General features: G+C 45.2%; 1 protein-coding gene across 1 annotated transcript in view; it reads left to right on the forward strand.

The window, feature by feature from the left end:
- The window catches only part of P3H3 (prolyl 3-hydroxylase 3), a 62597-nt gene that overhangs the window by 24842 nt on the left and 11932 nt on the right, over positions 1-25823 (forward strand). Inside the window, exons 7-12 of the mRNA XM_089661717.1 lie at positions 4516-4568; positions 5822-5853; positions 12252-12376; positions 12526-12621; positions 15089-15236; positions 23399-23516. Coding sequence (XP_089517843.1) covers positions 4516-4568; positions 5822-5853; positions 12252-12376; positions 12526-12621; positions 15089-15236; positions 23399-23516 — 572 coding nt within the window. The remainder of the gene's footprint in view (positions 1-4515; positions 4569-5821; positions 5854-12251; positions 12377-12525; positions 12622-15088; positions 15237-23398; positions 23517-25823) is intronic.

Genomic DNA, 25823 nt, shown 5'->3' on the forward strand with positions numbered 1-25823 from the left:
AGCTGGTGCTTCTGTCAGAACTCAGAGACAGGTAGTGGCAGTTCAGAGGGAGGGAGGCTCTCCTTATCTCCTCCTTGGCTCTGGTCACATGACACAGTTAAGGGAGGACTTCCCCTCACTTTGAAATGCCTGGTCTGGTGAGTGGAATTCATAGGGGGGGTGGGGAACTCTACTGGTCTGTGTGTGTTGGGGGGGGGGTATCTGTACTGGGGGAAGCTGTACCAGGGGCGGACTGACAACTCATGGGGCCCCCGGGCAATAGGGAAACATGGGGCCCCGTGTCCTCGCCCACACCAAAAAAGCCTATGAAAAAGCCAATGAAAGGTACCAGGGGCATCTCATGGGGCCCCCTACTGACTCCGGGCCCTTGTGCAGTGCCCGAGTGCTCGAATGGTCAGTCCACCCCTGAGCTGTACTAATTGTGGGAAGGGTAGCTCTTTACTAGGGGGAACTGTGCTGAGGAGGGAGATCTGTACTAGGGTGTAATTGCCCAGGGGGAAGGGGATCTGTACTAGGGGGAGATCTGTACTGCAGGAGGGAATCCATACAGTGGGGGTATTGTGTACTGTACTTGGAGGATGGGATCGTTACAAGTGGGAGCTGATGCCAAACCTGCCAAGGAAAGTATCTATGGCCCTGCACTGAGGGATTCAACCGGCTGGTGTCTGTCCAGTATAATTAATTAGGTATGAGCACAGAAAGCCTTTAATTCAGAAACAAAATCATATATGCACACATTTCCTGTGAAAAGTTCCCCTGCCAATCCTCTCCACTCTCTGCATAAACTGCAGGCACTGTAATAATACAACAATAATAATAATAACTAATATTTTTAGTTTTTTTTTATGACACCAATAAAACATGGTGGGGAAATAGCACTGCTGGAGATACGTATCCATTCTGCCTAATAACAAGGTCCTGCTGTACCATCATCCTGTGAGATGTAGATGGCCGAATGTGAATGGATCCATCCAGCTGGACCTCATCTCCAGTCTGTATTGCTTCATACCATTGGCTAGCCATCTACAGTATGACGCAGTGATATGGGAGGAGGGCCAATCCTTTTTATCCAAAGCTTTATGTAAACTGTAGTTGGAAGACATCACCATAGCATACAGTATAAGGCATGTTTATATATATATATACATACCCACATGGAAAAAAAATATATTTGAAATATATTTTGAAAATATTCTTCCCAAATATATTGACATATATTTGAAAAAACTACAATATATATACCGTATTTTTCGCTCCATAAGACGCACTTTTTTCCCCCAAAAAAAGGGGGGAAAATGTCAGTGCGTCTTATGGAGCGTATATGGAGCGGTCAGTCCGGTATTTCTGCCGCCGCCACCATGTCAGAATACCGGGCCGGCCGCTCAGCTCTTCTCTCCTGCAGGACTTTACCTGTTCCTCTGTCCAGCGCTGTAGTCTTCCCGTGCCGGCTTCCGTGACAGCCGGGTGCCCACTGCGCATGCGTGAGAAGCGCTGCGCTTTGTGAATGGTCCAGCGACTTGTGGGATACATGACAGGTCCCAGAAGGCGTCGGGCCATTCACAAAGCGCAGCGCTTCTTGCGCATGCGCAGTGGGCACCCGGCTGTCACAGAAGCGGGAAGAAGCCAGCGTACCCACACTAAAGAAAGGGCAACTTCAGGTACCCGCTCCCCCTTCCTCCCCAAAGGTCCGCAGTCTTAGTCATCCCCTGTACTGTCTGCAGTCTCTGGTCATCTGTACTGTGTCCGCAGTCCCTGGCATTTTCCCTGTACTGTGTCCGCAGTCTCTGGTCATCCCCTGTACTGTGTCCGCAGTCTCTGGTCATCTCCTGTACTGTGTCCGCAATCTCTGGTCATCCCCTGTACTGTCCGCAATCTCTGGTCATCTCCTGTACTATGCCCGCAGTCTCTGGTCATCCCCTGTACTATGCCTGCAGTCCCTGGTCATCCCCTGTACTATGCCCACAGTCTCTGGTCATCCCCTGTACTGTGCCCGCAGTCTCTGGTCATCTCCTGTACTATGCCCGCAGTCTCTGGTCATCTCCTGTACTGTGTCCGCAGTCTCTGGTCATCCCCTGTACTGTGTCCGCAGTCTCTGATCATCCCCTATACTGTGTCCGCAGTCTCTGGTCATCTCCTGTACTGTGTCCGCAGTCTCTGGTCATCTCCTGTACTATGTCCGCAGTCTCTGGTCATCTCCTGTACTATGTCCGCAGTCTCTGGTCATCTCCTGTACTATGTCCGCAGTCTCTGGTCATCTCCTATACTATGTCTGCAGTCTCTGGTCATCCCCTGTACTGTGTCCGCAGTCTCTGGTCATCTCCTGTGCTGTGTCTGCAGTCCATTGGTTCAGAATATTTTTTTTCTTGTTTTTCACCTCAAAAACCTAGGTGCGTCTTATGGTCAGGTGCGTCTTATGGAGCGAAAAATACGGTATATGTATATATATGTTGAAATGCGTTTTTATATATTACAAAATATATGAAAAATATTTTTAAAAATACATTTTATTTTAAGTATATTGACCTATAAAAAAGTAAGTTTAACATATTTTACATATATTTGTAAATGCATTCTAAAAATGTAGATTAAATGTATTTTTAAAGACATACAGTATATCTGATGTATTTTTAAAAATATTTTTTACATATATTTTGTAATAAAAACTAATTTCAACATACAGTATGTATATATATAATATACAGTTGTGACCAAAATTATTCAACCCCCAATGCTGTAAAGGGGTTTAGGGACTATAGTGTACATTTGGAATTGTATTCAGAATCAAATCCTACAAGGACGTTGTAACTACCCAAATGCAACTAAAATGACATCAATTGTTTATGTAATACAGTAGTAAATGGTTCTTATGTGGTTTCTTCATTGCCACAATTATTCAACCCCTTAAAGACTACCACTCTGAAGAACAGAGGTTCATACAGGTGCTTTCCATCAGGTATTGAAAACACCTGTGGATGTCACCGAGCAGCAATCAAGCATAATAAGCACCAATTAGGCAGCTTTAAAATGACTGTGATACTCAGCTCCTTCTAGACATTTACTGGTGTGGTTACAAACATGGTGAAGGCAAGAGAATGGTCCAGGAAGACAAGAGAAGAGGTGATTTCTCTTCACAGGAAGGGCAATGGCTATAAGAAGATTGCAAAGATGTTAAACATACCAAGAGACACCTTAGGAAGCATCATTCGCAAATTCAAGGCAAAGGGCACTGTTGAAACGCTACCTGGTCGTGGCAGAAAGAAGATGCTGACTTCGACTGCTGTGCGCTACCTGAAGCGTAGAGTGGAGAGAAGTCCCCGTGTGACTGCTGAGGAACTGAGAAAAGATTTGTCAGATGTGGGTACAGAAGTTTCAGCCCAGACAATAAGACGCACACTGCGTAATGAAGGCCTCCGTGCCAGAACTCCCAGGCGTACCCCCTTGCTGTCTCCAAAGAATAAGAAGAGTCGACTGCAGTATGCCAAAAGCCATGTGGACAAACCACAAAAGTTGTGGGATAGTGTTCTGTGGACTGATGAAACAAAATTAGAACTGTTTGGGCCCATGGATCAACGCTATGTTTGGAGGAGGAAGAACAAGGCCTATGATGAAAAGAACACCTTGCCTACTGTGAAGCATGGTGGAGGGTCAATCATGCTTTGGGGCTGTTTTGCTTCTGCAGGTACAGGGAAGCTTCAGCGTGTGCAAGGTACCATGAATTCTCTTCAGTACCAGGAGATATTGGATGGAAACGTGATGCAGTCCGTCACACACCTGAGGCTTGGGAGACGTTGGACCTTTCAACAGGACAATGATCCCAAGCATACCTCCAAGTCCACTAGAGCATGGTTGCAGAGGAAAGGCTGGAACATTTTGGAGTGGCCATCGCAGTCACCAGACTTAAATCCGATTGAGAACCTCTGGTGGGACTTAAAGAAAGCAGTTGCAGTGCGCAAGCCTAAGAATGTGACTGAACTGGAGGCCTTTGCCCATGAAGAATGGGCGAAGATACCCGTAGATCGCTGCAAGACACTTGTGTCAAGCTATGCTTCACGTTTAAAAGCTGTTATAACTGTAAAAGGATGCTGTACTAAGTACTAAGATTGAATGTCACTTGGGGGTTGAATAAAACTGATAATGCTGTGAGCACAGAAAAGACATTTGTGGTTATTTCATTATAACTGTTATGTTATATTTGTCTGACCTACAAGTGCCTCTTTAATGTAAATGTAAGCAAGATGACTGAATGATCAAAAGCAATGTCAAACTGGCCAAAACACTCAATTTCAGTGGGGGTTGAATAATTTTGGTCACAACTGTATTTCAAATATGTCAATATATTTGGAAAGAATATTTTAAAAATATATTTAAAATATATTTTTCTTCCATGTGGGAGTATATAAAATGTAATGTATCTTTTTAAGCTTTTATTATGTTTAGTGCTGTTTTTGCACCCTATATACAGAACTGTGTCTGGGGCATAGATAATTATATTTCTATTACTGATTTGTGTTGCAGGATCTATGGACGCCGGAAGATATTGTCCCAGAGAGTCTACGGGACAGAGTCAGGTCAGAATTCTTCTTATTCTGGGCAGTATTACCAAATGCATGGGCTGCACGGGAGAAAGTTAGGGTGGTGCTACAGCATAGGTTAGTGGTGCAAGAGCCAGGCAGATGATTACAGTTTGCGTTTTGAGGGTGCTATGTGCAGCACTGCAGCTGTCAATCAATAGGTGAGAGCAGAACATCACATCCTCCTTGGACCTACAAGCGGGTGTTTCTGTGATCAGTCTGCTAGTTCAAAGGAGGCACTTTAAAGGTCTGTGTAATGGAACCAACCCAGCCTGAGCTGAGTACTTCCATTAGAATACTGTTTCCCCATCCAAACACTGACAACAGACACCACAGCCGACCATACAAGACTAGACGACACCAATCTTGAAGTAAACCAGAAGGTAGATTACTTTATTTGAACACAGATACAAGATATATACACTCAGGGGACAATCCCCCCTCCCTGCATAACAGGCACAGGGTGACTTACACATACACATACTTACACATACGTATTATTAAAGACATACAGTATATTTGAAATGTCATTTTAAAAATATTTTTAATATATTTTGTAATAAAAATGCACTTCAACATAAAGTATGTGTGTGTATATATATATATATATTTTTTTTATATTTAAATATATTTTGAATATGGCCAAAATTTTAGTATTTCAAATATATGTCAATATATTTAGGAAGAATATTTTAAAAATATATTTCAAATATATTTTTCTTCCATATGGGCCCTCCATCCCTCAAATTCTGCATGTGTACAGTTGTGCTGCAGAGCTACAGGTCCCAGCAGATCCCCATGACACATCTGCGCACCGTTGATTTTCTGCGCACCTGCGCATGCACGAAGATGGGGCTGGTATGGAAATCCCAAGCTCACCGAGTCTGCGCATGCACAGAAAAACCACTGTGCGTACACAGATGTGTGTTGCAGGGCTCTCCCGGGATCCAAAGACCAAGCAGAGCCCTTTGCCATGTTTGCATATGCTCCATTATAATAAACACGGCAGTGTCATGGTTAGGGCGGGGCCAAAACTAACGGGGACTGAAGTTCCTGATAAAGCGCGTTTCTCGATATATGATTAGATAAAGTACAATTTGGTGTGGTTGGCCATCTTTTCATATAATATAGTATATTGCAGAGTGTCTCTATTATTACAGTCCAACATGTGTTACAGTTCATAGGTTCGATTATTAATTAGGATGTTGGGGCTTTGTTGTAACAATAAAATATTTTCTTCTGTTATCTAGGGCAGAGAGAGCAGCAGCGGAGGAGGCTGGAGGTGAGTATGAGTATATCTCAGGGGACCAATAGGGAGCTGTAATTGTAAGGACATGTCATATGATGTTGTAATATAAAATAAGTGATATCGTATGATGGGGAATCTGTTGTTATTACAGCAACTTTGTCATAGTAAAACTCCCCACATGGAAGAAAAATATATTTTAAATATACTTAAGAGATATTCTTCCCAAATATATTGAGATATACTTGAAATACTACAATTTTGGCCGTATTCAAAATATATATATATATATATATATATATATATATATATATATATTTATTTATTTATTTTATATATATATATATATATATATATATATATACAGTGGGGATCGAAAGTTTGGGCACCCTAGCTAAAAATTTGTATTAATATGCATAAAGAAGCCAAGGAAAGATGGAAAAATCTCCAAAAGGCATCAAATTACAGATTAGACATTCTTATAATATGTCAACAAAAGTTAGATTTTATTTCCATCATTTACACTTTCAAAATAACAGAAAACAAAAAAATGGCGTCTGCAAAAGTTTGGGCACCCTGCAGAGTTAATATCTTGTACTGCCCCCTTTGGCAAGTATCACAGCTTGTAAACGCTTTTTGTAGCCAGCCAAGAGTCTTTCAATTCTTGTTTGAGGTATCTTTGCCCATTCTTCCTTACAAAAGTCTTCCAGTTCTTTGAGATTTCTGGGCTGTCTGTCACGCACTGCTCTTTTAAGGTCTATCCATAGATTTTCAATTATGTTGAGGTCAGGAGATTGTGAAGGCCATGGCAAAACCTTCAGTTTACGCCTCTTGATGTAATCCCCCGTGGATTTCGAGGTGTGTTTAGGATCATTATCCATTTGTAGAAGCCATCCTCTCTTTAACTTCAGCTTTTTCACAGATGGCATCAAGTTACCATCCAAAATTTGCTGAAATTTTATTGAATCCATTTTTCCTTCTACTCGTGAAATGTTCCCTGTGCCACTGGCTGCAACACAACCCCAAAGCATGATTGATCCAACCCCATGCTTAACAGTTGGACAGAGGTTCTTTTCATTAAATTCTGTGCCCCTTCTTCTCCAAACGTACCTTTGCTCATTCCGGCCAAAAAGTTCAATTTTAACCTCATCGGTCCACAGAACTTGTTTCCAAAATGCATCAGGCTTGTCTATATGTTCATTTGCAAAGTTCAAACAATGATTTTTGTGGTGAGGACGTAGAAGAGGTTTTCTTCTGATGACTCTTCCATGAAGACCATATTTGTACAAGTACCTCTTTATAGTGGAATAGTGTACCACAACTCCAGTGTCTGCCACATCTTTCTGGAGGGATCGTGCAGTCAAACGTGGGTTTTGAATTGTTTTTCTCACAATCCTGCGAGCTGTTCTGTCTGATATTTTTCTTGGTCTTCCAGATGTTGCTTTAACTTCCACTGTTCCTGATGACTGCCATTTCTTAATTACATTCCGAACAGAGGATATTGACATCTGAAAACGCTTTGCTATCTTCTTATAGCCTTCTCCAGCTTTGTGAGCGTCAACTATTTTCAGTTTCAGTTTTCTAGACAACTGCTTAGAAGAACCCATGGTGCTGATTGTTGGGGCAAGGTCAGATGAGTCTGGGCATTTAAAACCTTTGAGATTGACATCACCTGGTCTGCCCAGACGATGATTGAGAACAATCCATGACACTGGCAGGTCTCAGCTTGGCAAAGGGGGCAGTGCATGCTATAAATTCTGCAGGGTGCCCAAACTTTTGCAAACGCCATATTTTTGTTTTCTGTTATTTTGAAAGTGTAAATGATGGAAATAAAATCTAACTTTTGTTGACATATTATAAGAATGTCTAATCTGTAATTTGATGCCTTTTGGAGATTTTTCCATCTTTCCTTGGCTTCTTTATGCACATTAATACAAATTTTTAGCTAGGGTGCCCAAACTTTCGATCCCCACTGTATACACACTGTATATTGAAATGCGTTTTTTATATATTACAAAATATATGAAAAATATGTTTAAAAATACATTTTCAAATATACTGTATGTCTTTAAAAATACATATAATCTACATTATTGGAATGCATTTACAAATATATGTAAAAAATATATGTTAAAATGATGTTTTTATATGTTTAAAAAAATCTGAAGAATATATTTAACCGTTTCAATACCGGGCAATTTTACCCCTTCCTGCCCAGGCCATTTTTCAGGTTTCAGCGCTCTCACACTTTGAATGACAATTGCGCGGTCATAAAACACTGTACCCAAACTAAAATTTTATCATTTTCTTCACACAACTAGAGCTTTCTTTTGGTGGTATTTAATCACCGCTGGGGTTTTTATTTTTTGCTAAATTAACAAAAAAAGACCAAAAATGTTGAAAAAAAACACATTTTTCTTTGTTTCTGTTATAAAAGTTTACAAATAAATAATTGTTCTTCATAAATTTAGGCCGAGATGTATTCTGCTACATGTCTTTGGTGAAAATAACCCAAATTAGGATGTATTATTTAGTTTGTAGGAAAGTTATAGAGTTCACAAACTATGGTATAGATCTGAATATTGATCAATCCTGAAGTACTGACAGCCAATCTAATTTCATGAGGTCCAAGAATGTCAGAACAGTACAGATATCCCCCAAATGTCAGGACAGTACAGATATCCCCCAAATGTCAGGACAGTACAGATATCCCCCAAATGTCAGGACAGTACAGATATCCCCCAAATGTCAGGACAGTACAGATATCCCCCAAATGTCAGGACAGTACAGATATCCCCCAAATGTCAGGACAGTACAGATATCCCCCAAATGTCAGGACAGTACAGATATCCCCAAATGTCAGGACAGTACAGATATCCCCAAATGACCCCTTTTTGCAGAGTAGACAGTCCAACGTACTTCATAAGAGGCATGGCGATTTTTTTGAAGTTGTATTTTTTTGTCATAATTTTTCGGAAAATGAAAAAATTAAAAAAATTATTTTCACTATTTTTTTTTTTTACATACTGTCACCAGTGCAGTACAGCGTCATCATATAACTGGCATGGTGGTGAACAGGGACACTGACTGGTGACAGTATGAAAAAAAATATATATATATATTTTTTTTTATTTTATTTTATTTTTTTATTATATTTAATTTTTTATTACATTTTTTAATTTTTTTAAAGATTTTTTTTTCATATTTTACTATGACCAAAGTAGTACAATGTTACCATAGTAACATTGTACTACTTTGGGGAAGTGATCAGTATTTTTTTTTTTTTACACAATTTGCTTATAGCAAAGAATTACTTTGCTATAAGCAAGCATTTACCTGAATGAAATCGATTCATTCACCTTTTTTTTTTTTTTTTTTTTGTGCTTAGCTGTGATTTGGTCACAGCTAATCACATGACATGTGCATGTGATTAGCTGTGACCATTCACAGCTAGGCACTAGTATACAATGGATTGCATCATGAATGAAGCCATCCATTGTATACAACTGTCATGTGACCTGCTGTGATTGGTCACAGCAGGTCACATGGTACCAGCAACGGGAGCCGGTACTCGGATCTGTTATCGGCCGTGTCCGAGGTGCACGGCCGGTGACAGATCGCACTGCTGCGCCGCTCTGCATTAGCGCAAACTGCGCATGTGCGGGAGCACGCCAACTGGCGTGCCCCCGGAGTGCAGAGACACTTTTGAAGCCGCCAAACGGCCATTGGCCGGGCGGCTAATGGTTAAATAATATATATTTTAAAAAATATTTTTCATATATTTTGTAATATATAAAAAACGCATTTCAACATACAGTGTGTGTATGTGTGTGTGTATATATGTATGTGTATATAATATTGAAATAAATTGAATATGGCCAAAATTGTAGTATTTCAAAAATATATCAGTATATTTGGGAAGAATATTTTTACAACATATTTAAAATATATTTTTCTTCCATGTGGGTCTTGTGGCTCATTATTGGGCAGTTCAGTTAATCATGCTCTGTGGGGTCTCTATTACCAAGATAACTAAACCCAAGAACAAAAATGTAATATATTACAGCTTGCTGAGCCTTCGTTGTGAGAGCTACATTAGCTTTCTTTTTTTCACAAGAATATTTTAGCAAGTATAGAACATACCTGTCAATCTTGTGAGAATTTCAGCATTTTTGTCAACTATGAGCAAAACTGGAAGCATAAAACAATGTTATGTTTAATCCAGGGTTGTATTTACCACAAGGCAAGCAAGGCACTTGCCTAGGGCTGCATTTTTCAGGGAGGCAGCACCTTCCCCCCAGAAGAAGTGATGAAAGAAGGGACAGGCATGCCATAGGAACCAGACGGGATCTGAGAGAGTCTGCTTGAGGGTCTATGTAGAGCCTGACTCTCATTCCCAGAGATGTCCAGAGCTGTGAAGATGAGTGTCTTTCTCTCGGGTGGGTAGTAGAAGGCTCTCCCAGGTGGAGGGCAGGGGTGTTGTTGGTCAATGTCAGGCTCTCTGAGGATGGTGTTGGTCGGTGTCCATGGGGGCAGACGATTTTTGTGTTGCCTAGGGCAGCACAATACCTAAATACATCACTGCTTTAATCCCTAAAACACCAATCTCCCCATACAATGAAGGCCGTTGTGACAACCATGGCTTCCTCTATAGATACAGTTGAGGAATGAGCTTAGCCACCCAGGCACGGGAGTTATTTTCAGAATTACCGTGAAGAAAAAACCTCAACAGGAAAAGTGGAATAACTACTCTAAGGACTGAAAAGCTGCAAATTTTTTACATTTTTGTTTTTGGGGTTAGATGCACTTTAAATGGTCAGTCTGCCCAAAAGGAATATTTTAGCTGTTAGTAGACAAGGAAGAGAGGAAAACCTATCAGTAGGACAATGTTACAAAACTGGCTCTTGGACGGGGATATTGGTCTGACATAAACAGCTTTTTGAAGACGGCTCTGAGCTTTCAGAATTTATGTAGTCCTACAGTTTTAGGCATACTTGATAAGTTGCAAATAACTGTTTCCTTTTTTATGGCAAGAAGGTTATTCCTCTGACTTGGAGGAACCTTCTCCCCCCAAACCATAAAAAAATGGAAAACGTGGTTGTCCAGATCCTACCAACTTTCACTGGTAAATTCTTTCCCTACAAAGGATTAATTGAGAATAGAGGTTGTCCAACACTGACTTTGGTTATCATCTACTTCTATAATACCCAATGTAACTTACAGTCCTTGGTATATGTGTACCTTCTACTTGTCCACTAATAAATGGTCTTTTTCCATTTACTCTCCCCTCCTTTTTTTTATTTGCCAATGTATTGACAAACCCGTGTATGTAACAAATGCTGTACTGAAAAAACATTTTCTGTTAAAAAAAAAAATAATAATAATAATTTAAGAAAAAATATCTCTTGGACTAAAATGTGGGCAAGTTATACTTTTAATGTGAAAGGCTCCCAGCAGGGTGGGCATAGCCATCCACTTACCCAATTTTTAGGTCCCTTGGTTCCTGGGATTGGCCCAGCCTTGGTTGGTTCCTGGGATTAACCCAATCTTGATTCTTGGGATTGGCTAAGCCCTGGCTCCTGGGATTGGCCAAGCCTTGGCTCCTGGGATTGGCCCAGCCTTGATTCCTAGGATTGACCCAGCCTTGGTTCCTGGGATTGGCCCAGCCTTGATTCCAAAGATTGGCCAAGCCTTAGTTCCTGGGATTGGCCCACCCTTAGTTCCTGGGATTGGCCCAGCCTTGATTCCCAAGATTGGCCCAGCCTTGGTTTCTGGGATTGGCCCAGCCTTGGTTTCTGGGATTGGCCCAGCCTTGGTTCCTGGGATTGGCCCAGCCTTGATTCGTAGGATTGACCAAGCCTTGGTTCCTGGGATTGGCCCAGCCTTGATCATGAGATTATTTTGTCTACACCTTTTTGGGCTTTTTTTGGAGCCTTGTCTGTCTACTGGTTCTAGGACTGAGCTCCAACACTCAAATCGAAGTTGAGTAGTTTCCCAACCAATTTGATTTAATCACTAAGATGAACCAAGCAATTGGTCAAGCATCATTGATTTTACCCTTTGGAAGTGGTGTGTGGCTCCAGAATTTTGCTCAAATGTGTGTGGGAAGAGCAGACCCCAGAGGAGTGAGCACCTGCAAGCTGGAGCCGAGGACTGCAGAGGTTTTAGGAGTGACTTCATTTTTGTAGTTAAGTAATTGGTTTGCTTTATTTCTGCTCCTGTGTTGTTTTTCCAGCCTTTGTTTTAGGCTTTCCTGGATCAAACTTGCCATGTCATATGGAGCCTTTGTTGGCTCCACATGGTCTAGTGGTCATGGGATGGAGAATCTGTTGCCACAGTAGGAAGTGATGGGCATATTTGTAGGGCCTCTTTAGTACCAGTATGGAGTTTATATTGATGTGGTCATGTGACACAAGATCTTTTTCTCCCCATAGGAGATCTGCCCTATGATGAGGTATCTGTCACACTCACCCCAAGACAGATGAATGGAACAGTCAGGGTCACTCTCGATGGTGTCTTCAGTAAGGATGAGTGTGAGTCTCTGCTCAGTCTGGTTCAGGTGAGTGGAGAAATAGAGGGGTGTGCCTTGAAAGATACAACATGTAGGATTGGGGGGGGGGGGGGTTTAAAGGTTGGCCATGGCTTGGTGTGGGAAGAGGCAAGTCATTATTATTTGCGACTTTCTTTCCTTCCATTTTCCCCTATCAGGAAGCTGAAGCCTCAGGAGATGGGTTTAAAGCTAGACGGTCATCTCACACCCCCCGAGAGAAGATCCAGGCCTTGACTGTACTGAGAGCACTACAGGTTAGCACAACATGCATGCTACTAAACAAAGGGGACTATGTGATTTAAAGCCTATCCATGGGAAAATGTTTTCTACTTTGAAGGGATGTTCCACCGTCCTTGGGGTCTGTACACCCACTGTGCCCATTATGAGCGGTTCCCACCACCTGGTTGCTGAGGTCCCGGGTCTGTACACCTAGTATGCCTAATATGAGCGGTTCCCACCACCTGGTTGCTGAGTTCTCGGGTCTGTACACTTAGTGATCCCATTATGAGGGGTTCCCACCATCTAGGTGCTGAGTTACCGGGTCTGTATACCTAGTCTGCACATTATGAGGGGTTCCCACCACCTGAGTGCTGAGTTCCCGGGTCTGTACACTTAGTGTCCCCATTATGAGGGGTTCCCACCACCTGGGTGCTGAGTTACCGGGTCTGTATACCTAGTCTGCCCATTATGAGGGGTTCCCACCACCTGGGTGCTGAGTTACCGGGTCTGTACACTTAGTGTGCCCATTATGAGGGGTTCCCACCACCTGGGTGCTGAGTTACCATGTCTGTATACCTAGTCTGCCCATTATGAGGGGGTCTCACCACCTGGTTTCTGAGTTCTCGGGTGTGTATACCTAGTCTGCCCATTATGAGGGGTTCACACTACCTGGTTGCTGAATTCCCTGGTCTGTACACCTAGTGTGCCCATTATGAGGGGTTCCCACCACCTGGGTGCTGAGGTCCCGGGTCTGTACACTTAGTGTGCCCATTATGAGGGGTTCACACCATCTGGGTGCTGAGGTCCTGGGTCTGTATACCTACTCTGCCCAGTATGAAGGGTTTCCACCAACTGGGTGCTGAGTTCCTGGGTCTGTACACTTAGTGTGCCCATTATGAGGGGTTCCCACCACCTGGGTGCTGAGGTCCCGGGTCTGTACACTTAGTGTGCCCATTATGAGGGGTTCCCACCATCTGGGTGCTTAGTTCTCGGGTCTGTATACCTAGTCTGCACATTATGAGGGGTTACCACCACCTGGGTGCTGAGTTCTTGGGTCTGTACACCTAGTATGCCCATTATGAGGGGTTCCCACCATCTGGGTGCTGAGTTCCTGGGTCTGTACACTTAGTGTGCCCATTATGAGGGGTTCCCACCACCTGGGTGCTGGGTTCCTGGGTCTATACACCTAGTGTGCCCATTATGAGGGGTTCCCACCACCTAGGTGCTGAGTTCTTGGGTCTGTATACCTAGGCTGCCCATTGTGAGGGGTTCCCACCATCTGGGTGCTGAGTTCCTGGGTCTGTACACTTAGTGTGCCCATTATGAGGGTTACCCACTACCTGGGTGTTGAGGTCCTGGGTCTGTATACCTAGTCTGCCCATTGTGAGGGATTCCCACCACCTGTGTGCTGAGGTCCCGGGTCTGTACACTTAGTGTGCACATTATGAGGGGTTCCCACCATCTGGGTGCTGATTTCCCGGGTCTGTACACTTAGTGTGCCCATTATGAGGGGTTCCCACCCCCTGGGTGCTGAGGTCCTGGGTCTGTACACTTAGTGTGCCCATTATGAGGGGTACCCACCACCTGGTTGCTGAAGTCCCAGGTCTGTACACCTAGTGTGCCCATTATGAGGGGTTCCCACCATCTGGGTGCTGAGTTCCTGGGTCTGTACACTTAGTGTGCCCATTATGAGGGGTTCCCACCACCTGGGTGCTGAGTTCCTGGGTCTGTACACTTAGTGTGCCCATTATGAGGGGTTCCCACCACCTGGGTGCTGAGTTCCTGGGTCTGTACACTTAGTGTGCCCATTATGAGGGGTTCCCACCATCTGGGTGCTGAGTTCCTGGGTCTGAACACTTAGTGTGCCCATTATGAGGGGTTCCCACCACCTGGGTGCTGAGGTCCCGGGTCTGTACACTTAGTGTGCCCATTATGAGGGGTTCCCACCATCTGGGTGCTGAGGTCCCGGGTCTGTACACTTAGTGTGCACATTATGAGGGGTTCCCACCATCTGGGTGCTGAGGTCCCGGGTCTGTACACTTAGTGTGCCCATTATGAGGGGTACCCACCACCTAGTTGCTGAAGTCCCAGGTCTGTACACTTAGTGTGCCCATTATGAGGGGTTCCCACCACCTGGGTGCTGAGTTCCTGGGTCTGTACATCTAGTGTGCTCATGGCAAACAATCTCACTGTTGTAGTGTCCATAGACATAATACAATGATCACAGTAACAGGCCAAGATCAGTGGAAGAGCTCATCTATATCGTTTTGTGTTCCTATTGCTAGCAGTTGGGACATTGTAGTGTTTTGGGGTTGCCTTTTCATACTTCTTGTTTTATGTATTCATATTGTTTTATAGTTATACATAATACATTGATACATAGATATATCATTTATTTACATGGAAGTGATTTTCAGTTCCAATGATCATAGTGATGAATGTTGTATTATGTTATGTATTTGTATTGTATTATAGTTCTTTTATTATCATGTTTGGGTCTAGATGGCGTCGGCAGGAGCAGTGGACACGACCCGGGCGCATCTATTTTATTATGCCGGTGAGCGAGCTCGGATCCTGGCGCAGTCGTATTTTGAAACGAACCCTCTGCACTTCTCCTACACTCAGCTTGTGTGTCGGACGGCCATTGAAGGTAAGTACAGCCGCATTGTACACACACTGCAGGAAAGGGCTGGTGAGTTCCGTGTCAGACATGTGCAGGGGCGGACTGACCATTCGAGCACTCGGGCACTGCCTAAGGGCCCCGGGGTCAGTAGGGGCCCCATGAGATGCCCCTGTTACCTTTTACAGGCTTTTTTGGGTGTGCTTTGAGTGTGGGCAAGGACACAGGGGCCTCATGATCCCCTATTGCCCGGGGGCCCCATGAGTGTCTGTCCCTGGACGCATGCGATCCATTGCATTACGAAATGAAATTCAGACAACATTTTCGTTATTCAGAGGTTTGGATGTATCCGAATTCCTGCATCACAATAATAGCAAATTTCAATGAATCCGAAATAGATTTTAACTAAACGATGTATCCGAATTTGAAATTGTATTTGAATTTGAGAAAGAATTCAGATTTGAAATGGAAACATATTGTAATAAATACAGTAAGGAATAAAAGTGAAATAAGATGAAGGTGCTCATTTAGGCCGATGAATAGAGTAGAATAGAACAGAAGAGAATAGAATAAAATAGAAAATAAAAAATAGAACAGAATAGAGTAGAATAGAATAAAATAGAAAATGATAGAATAGAATAAAACAATAGAATAGAAAATAAAAGAATAGAACAGAATAGAGTAGAATAGAATAAAATAGAAAATGAAAGAATAGAATAAAATAGAAAATAAAAAATAGAACAGAATAGAGTAGAATAGAATAAAATAGAAAATGATAGAATAGAATAAAACAATAGAATAGAAAATAAAAGAATAGAACAGAATAGAGTAGAATAGAATAAAATAGAAAATGATAGAATAGAATAAAACAATAGAATAAAAAATAAAAGAACAGAATAGAGTAAAATAGAATAAAATAGAAAATGATAGAATAGAATAAAACAATAGAAAAGAAAATAAAAGAATAGAACAGAATAGAGTAGAATAGAATAAAATAGAAAATGAAAGAATAGAATAAAACAATAGAATAAAAAATAAAAGAACAGAATAGAGTAAAATAGAATAAAATAGAAAATGAAAGAATAGAATAGAATAAAACAATAGAATAGAAAATAAAAGAATATAGTAGATCAGAATAGAATAGTATAGAATAAAAAATTAAAATAGAATAGAAAATAATGGACTAAAAAAAATGTAATAGAATAGAAAAGAATAGAATAAAAAGTGAAAGAATAGAATAGAAAAGAATTCAATAGATTAGAATAGATTATAATACAATAAAACGAATATTACTCAATTCCTGTTTTATGTTGTTCTATTTTATTCTACGCTATTCTGTATTTCCCTGTTCTATTCTTTTCTGTTCTATTCTATAAAGAGCTTAAGTAGGAATCATCATCTTATTTACCTTACTGTATTTATTGCAATATTTTTTCAAAATCAAATTCGACTTCATTTTTGAATTCAAATTCAAATTAATTTTTTGGATTTGAATAATTTTTGAATCGATTTGAAAATAATGCACATAGGAAACAACTCCAAATATATAAAACAAATTTTGATAAAGGAATCATTCGAACATAATGAATATAATGAAACAAAATTATTATTTTAAAGTGTTACTAAACCCCCAACAGTACAATCAGTATGTAGATGCAGTAAAGCGTGCTTGTTATACTCACTGTGGACCCTAAGGGGCTAATCCTTTGCTTTGTGTAAAAAAGCTGTTTGATCCTGTCTTCTCTGATCCTCCTCTTCCAGTGTCCCCCTCTTACCTCCTGATAAGACATGTCATGGAGACACTGTGCACATGCTCAGTTTGGTGTGTATTGCTAGAAAGGTTTTTTTGTTTTCTTGGGAGAGTGCATGTGATCAGCACAGGGCCAATCAGCACTGTTCAGACAGAGGTCAGGGGTTCTGCATCCTCCTCGAGCAGAAAGAAAACTCCTACAAGCTTTAACCAGTGATCTGCTGAGCACTGATAGAAATCACACGACTGCTATATACTGCTGATCAGAAAAGGTATTTAGCAGTTTATGTTTACTAAAATTGCATTTCCATGTTGTGTGTACTGTGGGAGACCAGATATAGTGAATGCAGGGTCCAGGGAGAGCGGATATAGTGAATGCAGGGTCCGGGGAGAGCGGATATAGTGAATGCGGGGTCCGGGGAGAGCGGATATAGTGAATGCAGGGTCCGGGGAGACCAGATATAGTGAATGCAGGGACCTGGGAGACCAGATATAGTGAATGCAGGGTCCGGGGAGAGAGGATATAGTGAATGCGGGGTCCAGGGAGAGAGGATATAGTGAATGCGGGGTCCGGGGAGACCAGATATAATGACTGCAGGGTCCGGGGAGACTGGATATAGTGAATGCAGGGTCCGGGGAGAGCGGATATAGTGAATGCAGGGTCCGGGGAGAGCGGATATAGTGAATGCGAGGTCCAGGAAGACCAGATATAGTGAATGCGGGGTCTGGGGAGATCAGATATAGTGAATGCAGGGTCCAGGAAGACCAGATATAGTGAATGCAGGGTCTGGGGAGATCAGATATAGTGAATGCAGGGTCCGGGGAGACCAGATATAGTGAATGCAGGGTCCGGGGAGAGCGGATATAGTGAATGCAGGGTCCGGGGAGAGCGAATATAGTGAATGCAGGGTCCTGGGAGACCAGATGTAGTGAATGCGGGGTCCGGGGAGAGCAGATATAGTGAATGCAGGCTCAGGGGAGAGCGGATATAGTGAATGCAGGGTCCGGGGAGACCGGATATAGTGAATGTGGGGTCCTGGGAGACCAGATGTAGTGAATGCAGGGTCCGGGGAGAGCGGTTATAGTGAATGCGGGGTCCTGGGAGACCAGATGTAGTGAATGCAGGGTCCGGGGAGAGTGGATATAGTGGATGCAGGGTCCGGGGAGACCAGATATAGTGAATGCAGGGTCCTGGGAGACCAGATGTAGTGAATGCAGGGTCCTGGGAGACCAGATATAGTGAATGCAGGGTCCGGGGAGAGCAGATATAGTGAATGCAGGGTCCGGGGAGACCAGATATAGTGAATGCGGGGTCCGGGGAGAGAGGATATAGTGAATGCAGGGTCCGGGGAGAGCGGATATAGTGAATGCGGGGTCCGGGGAGAGCAGATATAGTGAATGCGGGGTCCGAGGAGAGCGGATATAGTGAATGCGGGGTCCGGGGATAGCGGATATAGTGAATGCAGGGTCTGGGGAGACCAGATATAGTGAATGTAGAGTCCGGGGGGAGTGGATATAGTGAATGCAGGGTCCGGGGAGAGCGGATATAGTGAATGCAGGGTCCGGGGAGAGCGGATATAGTGAATGCAGGGTCTGGGGAGACCAGATATAGTGAATGTAGAGTCCGGGGGTAGTGGATATAGTGAATGCAGGGTTCAGGGAGACCAGATATAGCGAATACAGGGTCCGGGGAGACCAGATATAGCGAATACAGGGTCCGGGGAGAGCGGATATAGTGAATGCAGGGTCCGGGGAGAGCGGATATAGTGAATTCAGGGTCCGGGGGGAGGGGATATAGTGAATGCAGGGTCCGGGGAGAATGGATATAGTGAATGCAGGGTCCGGGGAGACCAGATATAGTGAATGCAGGGTCCGGGGAGAGTGGATATAGTGAATGCAGGGTCCGGGGAGACCAGATATAGTGAATGCAGGGTCCGGGGAGAGTGGATATAGTGAATGCGGGGTCCAGGGAGGGCGGATATAGTGAATGCAGGGTCCGGGGAGAGCGGATATAGTGAATGCAGGGTCCGGGGAGAGCGGATATAGCGAGTGCGGGGTCCGGGGAGACCAGATATAGTGAATTCAGGGTCCGGGGAGAGTGGATATAGTGAATGCAGGGTCCAGGGAGACCAGATATAGTGAATGCAGGGTCTGGGGAGAGTGGATATAGTGAATGCGGGGTCCGGGGAGAGCGGATATAGTGAATGCAGGGTCCGGGGAGAGCGGATATAGTGAATGCAGGGTCCGGGGAGAGCGGATATAGTGAATGCAGGGTCCAGGAAGACCAGATATAGTGAATGCAGGGTCCAGGAAGACCAGATATAGTGAATGCAGGGTCCGGGGAGAGTGGATATAGTGAATGCAGGGTCCGGGGAGAGCGGATATAGTGAATGCAGGGTCCTGGGAGACCAGATGTAGTGAATGCGGGGTCCGGGGAGAGCAGATATAGTGAATGCAGGCTCAGGGGAGAGCGGATATAGTGAATGCAGGGTCCGGGGAGACCGGATATAGTGAATGTGGGGTCCTGGGAGATCAGATGTAGTGAATGCAGGGTCCGGGGAGAGAGGATATAGTGAATGCGGGGTCCTGGGAGACCAGATGTAGTGAATGCAGGGTCCGGGGAGAGCGGATATAGTGAATGCAGGGTCCTGGGAGACCAGATGTAGTGAATGCAGGGTCCTGGGAGACCAGATATAGTGAATGCAGGGTCCGGGGAGAGCGGATATAGTGAATGCAGGGTCCGGGGGAGGGGATATAGTGAATGCAGGATCCGGGGAGAGTGAATATAGTGAATGCAGGGTCCGGGGAGACCAGATATAGTGAATGCAGGGTCCGGGGAGAGCGGATATAGTGAATGCAGGGTCCTGGGAGACCAGATGTAGTGAATGCGGGGTCCGGGGAGAGCAGATATAGTTAATGTAGGCTCAGGGGAGAGCGGATATAGTGAATGCAGGGTCCGGGGAGACCGGATATAGTGAATGTGGGGTCCTGGGAGACCAGATGTAGTGAATGCAGGGTCCGGGGAGAGCGGTTATAGTGAATGCGGGGTCCTGGGAGACCAGATGTAGTGAATGCAGGGTCCAGGGAGAGCGGATATAGTGAATGCAGGGTCCGGGGAGACCAGATATAGTGAATGCAGGGTCCTGGGAGACCAGATGTAGTGAATGCAGGGTCCTGGGAGACCAGATATAGTGAATGCAGGGTCCGGGGAGAGCAGATATAGTGAATGCGGGGTCCGGGGAGAGCGGATATAGTGAATGCAGGGTCCGGGGAGAGCGGATATAGTGAATGCAGGGTCCTGGGAGAGCGGATATAGTGAATGCGGGGTCCGAGGAGAGCGGATATAGTGAATGCGGGGTCCGAGGAGAGCGGATATAGTGAATGCGGGGTCCGAGGAGAGCGGATATAGTGAATGCGGGGTCCGGGGAGAGCGGATATAGTGAATGCGGGGTCCGGGGAGAGCGGATATAGTGAATGCGGGGTCCGGGGAGAGCGGATATAGCGAATGCAGGGTCCTAGGAGAGCGGATATAGTGAATGCAGGGTCCGGGGAGAGCGGATATAGTGAATTCAGGGTCCGGGGGGAGGGGATATAGTGAATGCAGGGTCCGGGGAGAGTGGATATAGTGAATGCAGGGTCCGGGGAGACCAGATATAGTGAATGCAGGGTCCGGGGAGAGTGGATATAGTGAATGCGGGGTCCAGGGAGAGCGGATATAGTGAATGCAGGGTCCGGGGAGAGCAGATATAGTGAATGCAGGGTCCGGGGAGAGCGGATATAGTGAATGCAGGGTCCAGGAAGACCAGATATAGTGAATGCGGGGTCCGGGGAGATCAGATATAGTGAATGCAGGGTCCAGGAAGACCAGATATAGTGAATGCAGGGTCCGGGGAGATCGGATATAGTGAATGCAGGGTCCTGGGAGACCAGATGTAGTGAATGCGGGGTCTGGGGAGAGCAGATATAGTGAATGCAGACTCAAGGGAGAGCGGATATAGTGAATGCAGGGTCCGGGGAGACCGGATATAGTGAATGTGGGGTCCTGGGAGACCAGATGTAGTGAATGCGGGGTCCGGGGAGAGCGGATATAGTGAATGCGGGGTCCTGGGAGACCAGATGTAGTGAATGCAGGGTCCGGGGATAGCGGATATAGTGAATGCAGGGTCTTAGGAGATCGGATATAGTGAATGCGGGGTCCTGGGAGACCAGATGTAGTGAATGCAGGGTCCGGGGAGAGTGGATATAGTGAATGCAGGGTCCGGGGAGACCAGATATAGTGAATGCAGGGTCCGGGGAGAGTGGATATAGTGAATGCAGGGTCCGGGGAGACCAGATATAGTGAATTCAGGGTCCGGGGAGAGTGGATATAGTGAATGCGGGGTCCAGGGAGAGCGGATATAGTGAATGCAGGATCCGGGGAGAGCGGATATAGTGAATGCAGGGTCCGGGGAGAGCGGATATAGTGAATGCAGGGTCCAGGAAGACCAGATATAGTGAATGCGGGGTCCGGGGAGATCAGATATAGTGAATGCAGGGTCCAGGAAGACCAGATATAGTGAATGCAGGGTCCGGGGAGATCGGATATAGTGAATGCAGGGTCCTGGGAGACCAGATGTAGTGAATGCGGGGTCTGGGGAGAGCAGATATAGTGAATGCAGACTCAAGGGAGAGCGGATATAGTGAATGCAGGGTCCGGGGAGACCGGATATAGTGAATGTGGGGTCCTGGGAGACCAAATGTAGTGAATGCGGGGTCCGGGGAGAGCGGATATAGTGAATGCGGGGTCCTGGGAGACCAGATGTAGTGAATGCAGGGTCCGGGGATAGCGGATATAGTGAATGCAGGGTCTTAGGAGATCGGATATAGTGAATGCGGGGTCCTGGGAGACCAGATGTAGTGAATGCAGGGTCCGGGGAGAGCGGATATAGTGAATGCAGGGTCCTTGGAGACCAGATGTAGTGAATGCAGGGTCCGGGGAGAGCGGATATAGTGAATGCAGGGTCCTTGGAGACCAGATGTAGTGAATGTAGGGTCCTGGGAGACCAGATGTAGTGAATGCAGGGTCCTGGGAGACCAGATATAGTGAATGCAGGGTCCGGGGAGAGCGGATATAGTGAATGCAGGGTCCGGGGAGAGCGGATATAGTGAATGCAGGGTCCGGGGGAGGGGATATAGTGAATGCAGGATCCGGGGAGAGTGAATATAGTGAATGCAGGGTCCGGGGAGACCAGATATAGTGAATGCAGGGTCCGGGGAGAGCGGATATAGTGAATGCAGGGTCCGGGGAGAGCGGATATAGTGAATGCAGGGTCCGGGGGGACCAGATATAGTGAATGCACGGTCCAGGGAGAGCGGATATAGTGAATGCAGGGTCCGGGGAGACCAGATATAGTGAATGCAGGGTCCGGGGAGAGTGGATATAGTGAATGCAGGGTCCGGGGAGAGCGGATATAGTGAATGCAGGGTCCGGGGAGAGCGGATATAGTGAATGCAGGGTCCAGGAAGACCAGATATAGTGAATGCGGGGTCCGGGGAGATCAGATATAGTGAATGCAGGGTCCGGGGAGATCAGATATAGTGAATGCAGGGTCCGGGGAGATCAGATATAGTGAATGCAGGGTCCGGGGAGAGCGGATATAGTGAATGCAGGGTCCGGGGAGAGCGGATATAGGGAATGCAGGGTCCGGGGTTTAGTAACACTTTAAGAAGCAAATCCAGAACAAGACACATTTTTCTGCTGTACACATCTCTAGTCAGTGTGTCAACCAGCAAGTACTATTAAAAAATGAGGGAAAGTTTGCTCACCTTGCAATCAGCAGAAATGTTTTAGAAAAGTCAGACCAGTGGCTTTTATCTTTACAGACACAATTGTCGGTGGATATCTAGGATTTTTCCAGCTCTGGGTTGTTAGAATGGGATTAGATGGAATTGGTGTAGTTTTAAGACCTTCTTCCTGTTTTTCTGATTGTAAAATAAGCCTGCTGTCTGCAAACCTCAGTAGCTCAAGGTGAAATTTACATACAAACCTGAATGAGTCAGATAGGTGAGAGAACGCCTAAAAGTGAAGTATAAATATCTAGCAAAACCTTCAGTGTGCTGAATATATTGAAATACAGAGTGGACGTTTTCAAGAAACTATTTTCACATAGAGCTTTGCAAAGTTTGATGGACATTTATTAATTTTTATAGTGTTTTTTATATATTGGGATTGCATGATAATAGATTGTCACATTCATAGGTTGATGCACTTTACATAAGTACTTTATATTTTGCTTTACCTGAAAGGAAAGGACTTCTGTTTTACTGTCTCTTTAGCTAACCCCTAGTGCTCTGGGAATCCTTTGTCATCTATTAAATCTATTACGTTTTAATTTGTATAATTGCTGTGAGCTTTCTTAATCTCGTCTCCCCTTTCTGTCTTCTCTATGACCGTCTGAATTAGGAGAACAGGAGGGTCGCACAGACGTCAGTCACCCCGTTCATGCTGATAACTGTATTCTGGACACTGAGGAGAAAGCTTGCTGGAAGGAGCCGCCTGCATACATCCACAGAGACTACAGGTGGGGTTCTGGGGCCGAACATAATCATCCTACAGCACTTCCTCATATTTGAAATAACTGAAAGTTTGTGAACACCTGACCAGCACACCAATATGAACCCATTGAACATCCCATTCCAGAAACAGGGGCATTCACCACCTGCTGATGGCTCACAGTAACCATTCCGCGAGCAGGCGGCAGGTGCATGTGTGCGCCCCCTGCTGGCCCATGCTGTGATTGAACACAGCACACATTTGGCATTGGACACAGCACACATTTGGCAGCAGATTTCAGCCAATGATTTTGATGAAACCTGCTAATCGTCTGTGTCCAATCACACACACAGGGTTCTGTGTTTGCAAAACACACAGAACTCTGTGTACACTGTACAACAATATGGCTGTTTCTTCTCTCTGGAAAGCAGGGAGAAAAGACAGCCAGATCTGTGTGTAAAAGCAGCACAATTACACATCGTGAGTCACACGGTTAACCCCTTGATGTTAACCCCTTCCCAGCCAGTGTCATTAGTACAGTGTACAGTATTATCACTGATCACTGTATTAGTCTCACTAGCGACATCAGTGTCAGTTAGTGTCTCTCCTAGTCAGTGTCTGTTAGCACATGGTTTCCTGCCACACTGTCACAGTCCCACTATAAGTCACTGATCACCGCCGTTACTAGTATAGCGTCATTCCAGTATATACCCCATAGATTACAGATGCTATGACTTTCACACAAACCAATATTATACACTTGTTGGTATTTTTTACCAGAGACATGTAGCAGAATACATTTTGTCCTAAGGTGTCCTTATCAGAGTACCCCCTTACATCAGGGTCCCTGTCAGAGTGCCCCCTTACATCAGGGTCCAAATCAGACTACCCCCTTACATCAGGGTCCTCATCAGACTACCCCCTTACATCAGGGTCCCCATCAGAGTTCCCCCTTACATCAGGGTCCCCATCAGAGTAGCCCCTTACATCAGGGTCCAAATCAGACTACCCCCTTACATCAGGGTCCCAGTCAGAGTGCCCCCTTACATCAGGGTCCCCATTAGAGTAGCCCCTTACATCAGGGTCCCCATCAGAGTACCCCCTTACATCAGGGTCCTCATCAGACTACCCCCTTACATCAGGGTCCCCATCAGACTACCCCCTTACATCAGGGTCCCCATCAGAGTTCCCCTTTACATCAGGGTCCCCATTAGAGTAGCCCCTTACATCAGGGTCCCCATTAGAGTAGCCCCTTACATCAGGGTCCCCATCAGAGTACCCCCTTACATCAGGGTCCTCATCAGACTACCCCCTTACATCAGTGTCCCCATCAGAGTGCCCCCTTAAATCAGGGTACTCATCAGAGTGCTCCCTTACATCAGGGTCCCTGTCAGAGTGTCCCCTACATCAGGGTCCCCGTCAGAGTGCCCCCTTACATCAGGGTCCTCATCAGAGTACCCCCTTACATCAGGGTCCCCGTCAGAGTGCCCCCTTACATCAGAATCCCCATCAGAGTGCCCCCTTACATCAGGGTCCCCGTCAGAGTGCCCCCTTACGTCAGAATCCCCATCAGAGTGCCCCCTTACATCAGGGTCCCCGTCAGAGTGCCCCCTTACATCAGAATCCCCATCAGAGTGCCCCCTTACATCAAGGTCCCATCAGAGTGCTCCCTTACATCAGGGTCCCCATCAGAGTGCCCCCTTACATCAAGGTCCCATCAGAGTGCTCCCTTACATCAGGGTCCCAGTCAGAGTGCTCCCTTACATCAGGGTCCCCGTCAGAGTGCCCCCTTACATCAGAATCCCGGTCAGAGTGCCCCCTTACATCAGGGTCCCCGTCAGAGTGCCCCCTTACATCAGAATCCCTGTCAGAGTGCCCCCTTACATCAGGGTCCCCATCAGAGTGTTCCCTTAAATCAGGTGTCCTCATCAGGGTCCCCCCTTACGTCAACTGTCCCCATCGACATGCCCCTTAAAATCAATGTCCCATCCAGTGCCCCCTTGAATCCAGTGCATCCCCATCAATGTTCCCCTTACCTTAACTGTTCCCATTAGAGTGCCCCCTTACATATTATCAATTACCCTATCAGAGTGCCCCTTACATCAGATGTCCAAATCAGAGTGCCCCCTTACATCAGATGTCCAAATCAGTACAGTAGAGTGCCTAGGTACATGGATTGTCCCGTTCAGAGCGCCCCTTACATTAACTGCCTGCATCAGCACGCTCCCTTACATCACTTGCCCTCAGAAGGCTGGCTCATAAATGAGTGGATGCACTCTATGAAACCTGGGGGGGGGCTCAACTAAAATCTCGGGGGTACAACTCACCCCAGCAC

This window comes from Staurois parvus, unplaced genomic scaffold (genome assembly GCF_062004578.1).
Source record: "Staurois parvus isolate SC_StPar_1 unplaced genomic scaffold, SC_StPar_1.0 ptg001376l, whole genome shotgun sequence".
Classification (NCBI taxonomy): domain Eukaryota; kingdom Metazoa; phylum Chordata; class Amphibia; order Anura; family Ranidae; genus Staurois; species Staurois parvus.